The 12493-nt window shown below is 44.6% G+C and overlaps 1 protein-coding gene across 3 annotated transcripts; it reads right to left on the bottom strand.

The window, feature by feature from the left end:
• Positions 1 to 5451: 5451 nt before the first annotated feature.
• NYX (nyctalopin) lies at positions 5452 to 12137 on the bottom strand. 3 transcript variants are annotated; one of them, XM_071751169.1, is made up of 4 exons: positions 11881 to 12137; positions 11647 to 11737; positions 11398 to 11473; positions 5452 to 7933 (listed from the first exon to the last, which is right to left on the bottom strand). In XM_071751169.1, the coding sequence occupies exons 3-4, from the start codon at positions 11417 to 11419 to the stop codon at positions 6537 to 6539; spliced, it is 1419 nt and encodes a 472-aa protein (XP_071607270.1). In that variant the 5' UTR covers positions 11420 to 11473; positions 11647 to 11737; positions 11881 to 12137; the 3' UTR covers positions 5452 to 6536. The 3 variants fall into 3 exon arrangements, with proteins under 3 accessions (XP_071607270.1, XP_071607287.1, XP_071607280.1); XM_071751186.1 differs by having other exon boundaries at positions 11423 to 11473; XM_071751179.1 differs by having other exon boundaries at positions 11647 to 12137.
• Positions 12138 to 12493: the final 356 nt, after the last annotated feature.

The raw sequence follows: 12493 nt of genomic DNA, 5'->3' as shown, positions 1-12493 counted from the left end.
CTTCTCAATGTCCTTATTGCAGTGAATGGCCCAAACCTGAACACAGGATTTGAGGTGCAGCCTCCCCAGTGCCCACTAAAAGGGAACAATCACTTCCCTAGTCCTGCTGACCACACTGTTTCTGATGCAGGCAAGGATGCTGTGGGCAGCCTTAGCCATTTGGGCACACTGCTGGCTGATGTTCAGCCAGCTGTCAACCAGCCCTTCCAGGACCTTTTCCTCTGGACAGCTTTCCAGCCACTCTTCCCCAAACCGATAGCATTGCCTGGGGTTGCTGTGACCAAAGTGCACAACCCAGCACTTGGCCTTATTGAACCTCAGACAATTGGCCTCAGTCCATGAATCCAGCCTGTCCAGGTCCCTCTGTAGAGCTTTCCTATCCTCAGGCAGATCAACACTGCCCAACTTAGCATCATTTGCAAACTCACTGAGGGTGCACTTAATCCATGCATCCAGATCATTGATGAAGATACTAAAACAAGACTGGTCTCAAAACTGAGCCCTGGGGAACAGTGCTTGTGACCAGCCACCAGCTGGATTTAATTCAGTTCACCCCAACTTTCTGGGCTCGGCTGATATTCCCCAGTACCCCTGTGCATGTGAAACAACCCTCAGCCTAAGCAAATAGAAATTTAAAAAAAAAAAAAAAAATTTAAAAAATGAATGCCCACAGTCCATGTCCTCCCAGATACAGGCATCTCCTACAGAGTTCCCAGCATAATCCAACCTTGCCCATCCAGAGCTGGAGCAAATGCCTGCCAGATCCACACCTTGCTGCCTGTACTGCTCTGCCAGACAAGGGTGCTGGAAGCATCCAGGAGGGTCAGGAGAAGCAGAGGCTATGAAGGAGGCCAGACTGCTCTCCAGGTGTGGGACAGGAACCAGCATGAAAAGCAATTAGTGAGATTAGATGTTAATCCAAAAAGCAATTAAATGGGATATGCACGTGAAGTAAGCCATGGAACAGGTGAATATAGTAAAGCTAATGGAAGTCTTAGGTCTTTTTAAAATGCCTTGGGATTTCTTCAGAGATTATAACATTTATGCTGTTTATGTATAGAATTAACTCTAAAATAAACCCTAAAAAGAGAGAGATGAAGAAGGAAGTAAAATAAAAATCAAAGGATGTGGTGAAGGTCAAAGGTTAGAAAAACTGCAGAAGTAGTGAACTTCTTGCATTCAAGGCTAAAACTAACCACAGAGTACAAGATCAGACTGTTTCAGCTAACCAAAAGGTCAACAAAATCAGGCTCTGGGCAAGACCTGTTCTGTCCAGAAATGTCTTCCTGCCATATATGTATTCATCCTTAAACTAGAGCTTGAAATAACAGCTGTGCTACAAGACAAAGAAACCTTTTAGTGTTGATCTTGTGCGTGTTTACGTTTTGACCTATTGGTGCTTCTTTATCATGTAAAATCTAAAGCTTGCCCAACATCTGGTCATTGCTTCTTAGACTTTGTGCATTTCCTTTATTAAGATTATATTGTTATGATGAAAAAAAAACAACCTGCATTTTTCTTTAAAGTAATACTTGTGATGTTTAGCTTTGGAGGGTTCTTTTTTTTTTAATTTTGTGGTCGGTATTCCATAGTTAACATTTCCCACAAAGCTCTTTAAGCTCTTTCAGAACTGATTTGGAGGTCACTGCAGCAGATTCCTCAATCTCCACAGGTCTCTCTTTGGGTGGAGGGAAAGGAAGGAAAATGGACCTTGAGCTTACAAAAAGTAGACATTCCTAGTGGTCATACTCATATTAAGCACTGAATATGACCCCGAGGAATGCAACACAGAGGCAGAATTCTGAGACCAAGATATTACATCCAAAATCAGGTCATTTCTTTTTTCTATTTGCTTTGACCTCTTCTCCTTTCTAATTTAATAGCAATGGTCATAGACCACAGAATACAGTTACACCAGTAAAGAGCAATGTATTAGCAGGCATCATACACTAAAACCAGCTGCCTTCTCCCATCACCTGTGATGCTTTGGGAACACAAGCTCTCTGAATAAACTTCAGTCAGGAGGTATATCCTCACACCAAGAAGTTTGTGTACATCCCTCCCTTCTGCTTCAAGTAAACACCCAGCATCTCACACTGAGGGCAAGACTGAAAACTGGCCACAATGCCCTCTCAGAGTGGGCTTTGCTGAAAGTTGTTGTATTTTTTTTCCATGCCTTTCATATTACAGACAGCTAATGCAACCAAAACTGACCAATCTAAAAAACAAAACAAAACAAAACAATTGTTTGAGGGTTTCTCCCGAGCTCCTGCTCCAGCTTCTGCCTGAGCTGGGACAGGGGTGCAGTCTGTGCAGGGCATTGATTTTGTCACCTGGGACCCTACTGAAAGGATATCAAGGCTAAGAGCATCCTTCCTCATGCATGGAGTCACATCACTTCAGCAGAAGGACATCCACATTAATACAAATTAAATTTTCACCCCACCACTGGCAGGACATTTGGAAGATGTGAGTGCAAGAACATCATTCCACTTTTATGCCCCTATTCTCCTGTGGGAGTAATTCCAGAATGCACAGCAGATAACGTGGCCCTGAGCAGTGATGAAATAATCCTACTCATTATTTCTCTCTTCTGCTTCTTTCTTGCCCCAGGACAGGTCCCACAGTACTGCACCCTCCTAGGGCAGAACCTGCTTTATGAGCACCTCAGCCCATGGCACAGTGACCTGGACAACCTGCAGCCAGTGTAAATTGATGGGATCTCAGTTCTCTGACATCATTGGAGCTGTCTCAGTCAAAAACTAGTGTTGATTTGTGAAGTGACTCTGATCCAGGAACTTGTAACAAACAGCAGCAGTTTTAGCAGCTGAAGCACAGTTCTACAGCAGAAGTCTAGTCCAAGAAAATAAAAACAGTCAAACTACTCATGCAAATGGCGGATTTGTAATTTAACTTGTTTTGTAATGAAGAGATTCAAAACAAACAAACAAACAAAAAAAATAGTTTTGGGTTTGCATCACCCATGTATTATAGAATCGTGGAATGGTTTGGGTTGGAAGGGACCTTTTAGATCATCTAATTCCAATCCTGTGCCATGGCCACAGACACCTCCCACTAGACCAGGTTGCTCAAAGCCCCATCCAACCTGGCCTTGATGTAACCACTGAACTTTGTTAAGCCCTCAGAATCAAGGATCATTAAAGAGTGAACTTGACATTTCAAATCTAATCCAAGCTTTTATAGCACTGGAAGTCCTGTCAGGGTTTCTGAGCAGCCATATCTCACTGCCTTTCCCAGAAGGCTGCTGCTCTCTCTCAGGTAAGCATGTGGAAAAGACAATGCCCAAGTTGAGCAGAGGGAATTATGAGGAAGGAACCACATGGAAAGCACAGGAGCAAAGCAAGAGCAATGCACAGACTCACAGGCTGTTTGTGGTCGACTCAGAGCACTCACATGCCAGATGTTCAGTACTGCTGGAAATGCACACTGCTGATCTCTCGACTCAGATGGGAGAACAGGACTGCAGGACAGGAAAGCAGAACATCTGTCCCAGTTACTGCAGGGAAGCTGGGAGCCCACAATGTGCAGCAGGATGCCAGCCACCTACTTTCTACACAGCCACGGCTGTATTACAGCAGCACAGGGAAAACTTTCTGGGACAAGGAGTTAGGATACTTTATTACAAGAGATACTCAAATCATTGATGCCAAAGGTAGCTGGCCCTGGTGGCACACAGTTAAGTATGATACACAGACCCCTTGTCCTTCACCTGACAGCAGAATCTCTGCTAAACCCCACATTTTAAGATGCTCCACATTCAGCTCTGCCATACTCGCAGATAAAACTGAAGCGTCTTTTTGAAGCACTGATTAACTTGAAAGCCATGATCAACAACTGCACAACAAGACAATCCTCAGCTTTAATGTATTTCAGTGCAGAAAATGCAAAGGTTATAAAACCGATTCAGTCACGAGGCACCCATACTTACAGGAAGTGAAATACAATCATTTGTGCCTACAGTCTGTACCAAGCCTATTGATAAACCTTCCCTGACAGGATGAAAAACTGCTCCTGTAAAGGCATTCTGAACATAAAATGCCTTGCCAGCACTGGGCTAGGTTTGAAAAGCAGCCTTTTATAATATATAGATGAGTTTAGCACTTAAGAAGATTAATGGATTCATAAACAGCCTGAAAATCCAAACTCATTGAATTTGGTTCACAGAACAGGTCAAATAGGCATTTATCAAACCATCTGGCATCTTTCTTCCCTGGGGATAAAAACTGTTGTCGAGCTACTAATAGCTGAGGAGCCATTGCAACAGGGAGGGTTTGGTTTCCTCAGTACTCAGCTCGAAATCTCTGGTGGTAACTAGGAAGCAGTACATCTTTTGGGACAGAGTGATGCAGATTGGAGAACAACTTCCCCAAGGCATTTCTCTTGAAGCTGCCAGAGATGTTGCCAAAATGTGCAGCCAAAAAAGCAGCTTCCCTGGCTCGGGCAGCAGTTGGCCCAGTACTTCAGGAAGACTTGGCCATTTTGCAGAGGAGCTGATGAAGGCTTTCTCCAGAGCTGTGGTACTGCCTGTGGGGTTGCTCATAAGCGTGATGGGGTGTCAGTGGTGCTTGAGGCCAAGGGCACTGACCTCACTCACAGCTGGCCCAGCCTGGCTGCTGTGAACAGTCCTGACCCAAGGCACCTTTCCTGAAGCATCGAGCCCTATTTGAAAATTTTAATTTATTTCTCCAGTTCTTCCAGACAGTCACAGAGGTAAGAGGGCACAGGAGCTGTCTTCAAGCATGAATTTGGACAGTACTCACCACTTTTCAGCTGTTCTCTGCCCGAAGCCCATCTCTGGGACAACTGGCCTGACCTTAGTGTACATTTTTGGGTACTCACTGGTGTGTGGCAGGGGCAGAGACAAGGACAGCAACTCTCAGTTGGTTTTAGCTAACGTTGTCCATGCTGAACCACCACCTTAGCACATCATGAGCCAGGGCAGCCTCCCATCTGCTGCCACTGCTCCAGCGCCCAGGGGCAGGGGCAGAGTTCACGTTTGTGTTGAGTTACTCATGAAAAGGCAGAGGAAGGTTTGGGGGGAGGGGGAAAGGGTCTAGGAAAATATCTAGGAAAATATTTGAAAAGTTTTTGAAATTAATTCCCACTTGAGTTCCTATTTCATGACAATTTAGCAGTAATAAAGGAATGCATAGGCTGTATCATTTTGTATGAACATGTGTGTCATGGTATGGTAAGCCATGTATAATGATGTGATATGGTTAAAATATCACAGAAGTTTATTTCTATATAGTCACATATTTTGAAAAGGATTGCTACTTAACGTGAATGTTAAGCACAATCATGTTCTAAGTGTCTATTCTTTATGCTACAATAAACAGCTTTCTGTTTGTTCTTGACCATAAAAAGGACATTCAATTCGAGTGGCCTCAATAAAACCACCGGAGTAACTCAAGGATGTCAAAACAAATATGAGTTTTGAGTAGTTAATTTATTTTTTCACCAAAATATCAGATTATTTTATTAATGTGCTTTGATACATAAAACACGGTAATTCTTCCTGGTCATAGTAGCAGTTTTCATTGAAGATATCAAAGTTAAAACACATAAGGTGCTATATAAAAGAAAATAGTTTGTTAGTAGAGCATAATATAACACACTATGTAGTATACATTAGTGGTGAAAATACAAAATATTTAGTAGGGCCTGGTTGCATTTGTTATTACCATACGCTGTCCTGCCATGAAATAATGTACAAATAAAAATGATATATTCTTTGAAACAATATATTCATTGAAAAATAAAACCACATTAAAATGACATTAAAAAGTAAGATGTTAAGTATCTTTGCCTCAGAGACTGTTTTGACAATGGGTCTGTCTCATTGTCATGCACCTGTCCCAGGGGGAGAAAGGTTTAATATCCTGCCTGTAGTCATGGCCAAAACACCGTGCCCAACCCAGCCCCCCCCCCTGGGGCAGGCACCTTCCCTAGATGATGGTCATTCATGATGATCATTCATGAAGACATCCCTGAACACTGCCCAGGACAGAGCCTCTTCCCTACACACGCTGGTGGAAATCTCCAGCCTTCAGCATCACCTGCCTTGAGTCTCTATCAGAATATGAAGAGAGTTTTGCTGCCTCATCTTGCTCTAATAAAGTCAATAGTTGGGTCAGCTGGAGTTGGACCAAGAGAATAAACAGCACAGCAACACCATTCCCACAGACTCCTTTGCTCCCAAGAAGGGACATTGGACATCCCTAAACAAAACTCAACCTCAGTGCTATTCATTGCTCACCTTCAGACACAGCTCTGCAAGTGTCCAGGAGGCTCTTAATGTCCGGGGGCAGGTTTCTCACCCAGCATGGGACTCAGCCTTGAACCAGATCCAACCAGCTCTGAGAGGAATGTGCAGCCAGATCCAAACAACCTGCTCAGGATTTTTTTGAGCCAGATGTGTATTCAAGGACCACAATATGAACTTTTCCCTAATGAGTAGGAAGGTACAGGGACTAAACACTTCAGCAGGACCCATGCTCCAGGCAGCCCTTAGACTAATTAATCAGCAAAACAGTCACTGTAAGGAGTGCTGGGAGGCAAAAAGAAGAGGCTGTTTCAACACTGTCCCCCCCCACCCCAGAAGAGACCCCGTCAGTCAGGCTGTCCAGCTGTGTGGTGTTACTGAAAGCTTCGGTTGTGTTTGCCACCTCTTCTGGAAGGCCCATTTGGAGCAAGAGTTTCGAGATAAGGCTGTTGAACTTGCTCTCTGTGGTAGACCAAGGCTCTTCACTTGGGGTCGGGCTTTCAGAGGTGACATTTAGCTCCACTGGGTCAAGACAGTAACCTTCTGGTGATCTCTCATAGAGAACGTCCATCAGGTCGATACCAGCTACTGAGGAGGGGGAGGCACAGGGAATATCCCTGACGAGCCTGTAGTTTTCCATCCACTCTTTCAGCCACTCAATGCGGCAGTCGCAGTCCCAAGGGTTGCGGAAGAGGTACAGCCGCCCCAGAAAGTACACCGGCTGGAAGACAGAGAAGGGCAAGGTCGTCAGGTTGTTGCTGTTCAAGTGCAGGGCGACCAGGCTGGTGAGGTTTTCAAAAGCCCCTTCCTCAATGTAGTTGATCCGGTTGCGATCCAGGTAGAGGACCTCCAGCTCCTCCAAGTCCCTGAACCAGGTGTTGGAAACGTTCCTGAGGAAATTCCCCCCAAGGTTGAGCATCTTCAGGCACCTCAGGCCATCAAAGGAGTTCTCTGGAAGCTCGCTGAGCCAGTTGTCATTGAGATACAGGTACTCCATCTTCTGGCAGCCCTTAAAAGCTCGTTCATGAATGACATTTATCCTGTTGTCCTGCAGGTTCAGGTATTTCAATTTGGTCAGGCCCTGCAGGGAGTTATAGGCTACCGCTTCAATCCTGTTTCTCTCCAGGTAAACGTGGGTCAGGTTCTCCATGCCCCTGATGGCACCCGGGATCCTCCGGAAGTTGTTCTGGAAGCAGAACAGCTCCTGCAGCGCAGGCAGCTCAATGAAGATCCTGTCTGGGATGTTGAAAAGGTTGCAGTCTGCCAGGTCCAGCCTGACCAGCCGTCTGAGGGCAGTGAAAGTCCGAGTATGCAGATAGCGAATGTACTCGTTGTGGGCCATCTTCAGCTCAGTCAAGCTGGGCAGCCCCTTGAAAGCCCCTGGGGTGATGAAGGAGATGTTGTTGTGGTTGAGTGACAGGGACTTGAGGGAAGGCAAGGTCCCAAAGGCTCTCTCCGAGAGAAACTTGATGCTGTTTTTGTCCAGGTTGATAGAGGAGGCTTCGCAAGGGAACTGAGCGGGGATCTGCCCCAGGCCGGCGCGATCGCAGAGGACAGAGCAGCTCCGCTCCTGGGTGCACACACAGCTGGTGGGGCAGGACCTGACACAGGCCCACACCGCCTGGACCTGGGGGACCCAAAGGATCACTGCCAGAGATGAAGGAATGCACCGTCCCCGTGGAAGCGTGGGAGGAGAAAATCAGGATGCATTATTAGCAAATATATTGGTCGTGACAGGAAATTGTGCTTCCTCTGCCTCTCTTCTAGCCAGGCTGATTCCCACCCATTGCTTGTAGGGCAATGTTGACAGAGGAGCTCTCATGAAAGATTCCTAAAAATCATCTGCTGGGGTTTTTAAACACTGTGACAAGGTGTATATATATATATAAAACATATCTAGAACATTATCTCTGGTTAATTTCTCTCCCCAGGATGAGGACTCACCTAGACTTAAGTATTGCTCAGTGTCTCTGTGCCTGCTCTGTCTGCAAGCTGATGGGGACAGGATTCAGCCAGGGATATGGGCAGGAGGAAGTGCTTTGAAGAGCAGCAGCTGTGGAGGGAGGGGTTGCAATATTTCTGGGTGGGAAGAGCAGGGGGCAGTGTCTGTTACTCTGGCAGTGGACAGGGGAGTTCAGTTAGTTGTCTGGGGCACACCAAATTAATGGGGTTTGTTTCTTTCTTTTCTTTGTTCAATCAACCTGACGTTTTCCACCAGAGCCATAAACTTATGCAGCACTGCAAGGGGAACTATCAGCTGCTAAGGATGTAAAACAGTGTTGAAAACCACATTCCCATTGTGTTTTGTGGGTAGAACGGTATGAGGCAAAACAAATTAAGGGTTATTGGTTTACTGCTTTCTTCATTACCCCATCATACATGAGAGATACTCAGCACCTCCAACACAGTATCCATTGTTTTGTCAGTTCTTAAGACAGTCACCATAATGCCTCACGCTTGATGGGAGCAGCCACTTTGTCCTTTTATCTGCCTGACATAGAAAGTGTGTGGCTATTGTGGTTTCTTTTCAAGTTAGTCCCATGCAGGTAGATGTACAACAAGGAAGAGAAGGAGAAAGCTCTTGGGAAGAAATCAGAGAAGAAAAAAAGGAATAGGAGACATCGGCCTCCATGGAGAGTCATCTTTGTGGTGAAAAAAACATCCAGTCAACAAAACATCTGTAAAATCAACTCATTAGAGAGGATGGACTGAAGGCAGAACTCATTTTGTAATTGCTCTCACAGGGCCTGCTATTCAACAGAATGAGCAGCCACACTAGCACACTCTCTATGTAGTCACTAGCAGAAAGAGATAGTATTGCTACTAACTGGTTTTCCTGTTGCAGCTCATTTACTCCCACAGAAACTTTTTTTTTTTTTTTTCAGCAAAACATGAGATACCAACAACAGCCACCTTTATTACAGCACCGCTGGGATCATGTTGCTGCTGCTGAGTGCAGGTCTAGCCTCAAGGGATTTAGAACAGGGGTTCCCCCACATTGCTGCTGACTATTTGGAGAGGAAAGCTCCCAGCAGCCAGGCTGCTTCTCCCCACCAGTTCTCAGCACAGCCATTGCCCAGCACAGCTGTATTCCCAATGGACATTTTTATCCAAGATAAAAATGTGAGGTTGATATACTAGGACTTGTGAGGTGATATACTAGGAAACATCAGCCTCAGCAAGTGTCAAGCTGTTCTTTCTGCAGGCTCAAAGGCTTTAGTGTACAGACCAAACGAGAGTTTGAACTACAAATCTCTGGCTTTTCTCCATCCTTCTTGAAGGGAACATGCACAGTACTGTATTTATGACTTTATGCTGCCTGTGGCTTCTTCAAGCAGGGTATCTGCAAAACTAGTTGCTGGGCAGGTCCCTACTGAGAAGACAGTAACCCAGGAGCCACACAGCCTGGTTCTTTGAACCATCCTGGTCTTTGCATGTAGATAAATGGAAGGAACACCCCAGAAGGACTTTAGTAATGGCCTCTTCACTGAGATTCGGGTCCCATCAAGCCTGATCACACTATCATGACCAGATAATTAGCAAAAGAGCATCACTTCAGAGACAAATTACAGTGAAGGACTCTTGAGAGGCAGAAAGGATTTTAGACAGGCTGTAATGTTGTTTGCTTGTTTGTATGTTTTTCTGTTTTTTACTGCACTCTTATCTAACAGCTACAGCCAAAGGAAAGTCCCCTTTAGCCAGGGCTCTGGCTAGACAATTGGTGAGGAGGATAAGGACACAAGGGGGATAATATGCCAGCTTCAGATTGCTCTTTGTGCAGGATGCCCGGGGGCTGCCTCTTTTGCTCTGTATTTCAGCACCAGTCCACGCTGTTGCTTGCAAACATGGGGCATATGTTGTTTTTGTTAGGAAGTTACATAAACTGAGGGCCAGACAGATTAAGGATTTGCCTGTTCCCAAATGTCTGATCTCAGGTGGCTGTCTGGAAATGATGGATGCAAGCACTGCTACTGGAATAAGAGCCTTGCCGTGGGCTCAGGGTGACATCCAGAGGGGTGTATGTGCATAGATTATCTTATGTATCAGATTTTCCCAAGCAAGTTCAGTGTTTATCTATAGCTACCCCAAACTCAGTGCCATCTCTGGTCTTCAGAGCAGACCTCCCCCAGCAGCTGTATACACAACTGTGCAACATAGGAATGAACACACTGATGAACAAGCCCCCTCCTTCCCCTCCCTGCTTGCTCTCTAATCACTTGATAAAGAAAGTATCTCTACCCAAGCCATATCCAGCCTTCTTTCCCTATAGACAAGGTGTTTTAGTGACAAATCTGGGTCCTCTGCTAATGGCACTTCACAGCACACATCTCTATTTGCAAGTACACCTCTCTGCATTGTGCAGTACATGGAAAACAAAAATTTGAGGACCATCCAACGAGAAAACAATCCCTTGGCAATAGGAGCTCAGAGGAGCCCCTCAGCACTGAAGTCTTTGTGGCAATTCTCTCTCTCTTGCAGTAGTCAGAAAAAATCCTCCATCTGAACCTCACCAAACCTTCAGAAGTGCTGCTCAGAGTGTAGAAGAGCCTGGTCAGATCTTCTCTAATTAAGATAGCCTGAAACACTGTGTCCTCTCCTTCCTTAACCTTTCCCGTTCCCCAGAAAAGATGCTCTTTGTTTTTAACACTGTGGCAGCATACAGGGCAGCAGCTGGAAGATGCCTCCAACTCATTAGCACAGAGGTGGCCCAAATGAAATGTGTGATTAGGAAAAAGGATAAAATGCAGCACTAAGGTAAAAAACATTTGTGAGAATAAGGAATAATTAAAAAACTAACAAGCAAAAAAAAAAAAAACCAACAAACACCCTGGGATGATCTCTTTTGCTCTTTTAAATACTACAGTAGGTCAGTATTGGAAAGGCAGAATGAGAGACAAAAAAAAAAAAAAACCACACACAAAAAAACCAAAAAAAACAAACAAACAAACAAAAAACAAAACAAAACAAAACAAAACAAAACAAAACAAAACAAAAAAAAACGCTTGAAGGGTAAAGAAACAATGATTGCAGTAACTGAGTATTTAACCTTCAGCTTTCTTAGCTATCTGTCTAACCCAGTACTGAGTAATGCAGAGTAAGAGTATACTCACCATTTAAAATGATGGCAAACATTACCTTGATTATTCACTAGTGGCATTTCAGGTCTGGCAAGTGGAGCTGAGGTATCTAAAAGCACACAGGAAGATCAGAAACAGGTTTCACCCTCTGTCATTTCTCTGCATCGTTTTCCCACAATAAGCTCTATGTTTAGAATGGAAGATGAAGGGAAAAACTCCTCTCCCACACACTTCCAAACTGCTAAAGTGTGCAGCACGGAGTATTTTTCTCCCAGCACTGACCTTCTCAGGGGATGCTGCACCTTACATGATATTCCTTTTCATGAGCTCATCCACATCCTTCCCACCAGTGCCAAGAGCAGGTTCCTATCATCTGAGGTGGGAAAAGATCACCAGCAGTAAGAGACTGGCCACCTCCACAAGAAATAGGTGTTGGTAGAGAGGAGCATAACCATCTTAGCATCAAACAGGCAAAACTAAAATTTTCAGCAGAAATAATCTAGGTACGTTTCTTACCTAGCCAAGAAGTGTCTGTGTCCTCCCTTCTGCTCATGAGGCTGCCATTAGCCATACGAGTCAATCTCTGAAAAGTTGGCATTTTTTTCTCACAAGCTATCATTTAATGGCAGGAAAATCCTCTGTATCAGAGGAGGATTAGTGGAGATGGAAGAATGTGTCTGTCCTCTAAAGCTCCCAAAGCAAAACAGGGATTGCACACAAACCAAACTGGTGCTTTTTCCCCTCTGGTAACCTACTCTCCCTTCATCATTAAAAAAAAAAAAATAAAAAAAAAAAAAATAAAAAAAAAACAAACAAACAAACAAATAAATAAAAAAACCCACACAAAAAACAGTGCAGAATTGGACCTCTGCCATCTGAACAGCATTACTGAAAGTCATCACCCCACTTCCCATTATATAATGGCAGAGGAGGCAGGAGTGGAGGGTGCAGCCTAAATGTGATTAGATTTGGGGGCAAGCTGTAAAGCTTATGATTTCTATTTGCTGAGCTCTCCAAATAGATACAGCTTGGGATTCTCATCCCCCATGTACACTTTTCCAGTCCTGGGGTGGCCTACATGCTGCTAATAAGATGCCATTATGCTTTATTTGCTGGGAATTGCTCCTGA

This window comes from Heliangelus exortis, chromosome 1, assembly GCF_036169615.1.
Source record: "Heliangelus exortis chromosome 1, bHelExo1.hap1, whole genome shotgun sequence".
Taxonomy (NCBI): Eukaryota; Metazoa; Chordata; class Aves; order Apodiformes; family Trochilidae; genus Heliangelus; species Heliangelus exortis.
Note: the sequence above shows the minus strand (reverse complement) of the source record. Positions and strands in the feature narration are given on the sequence as shown.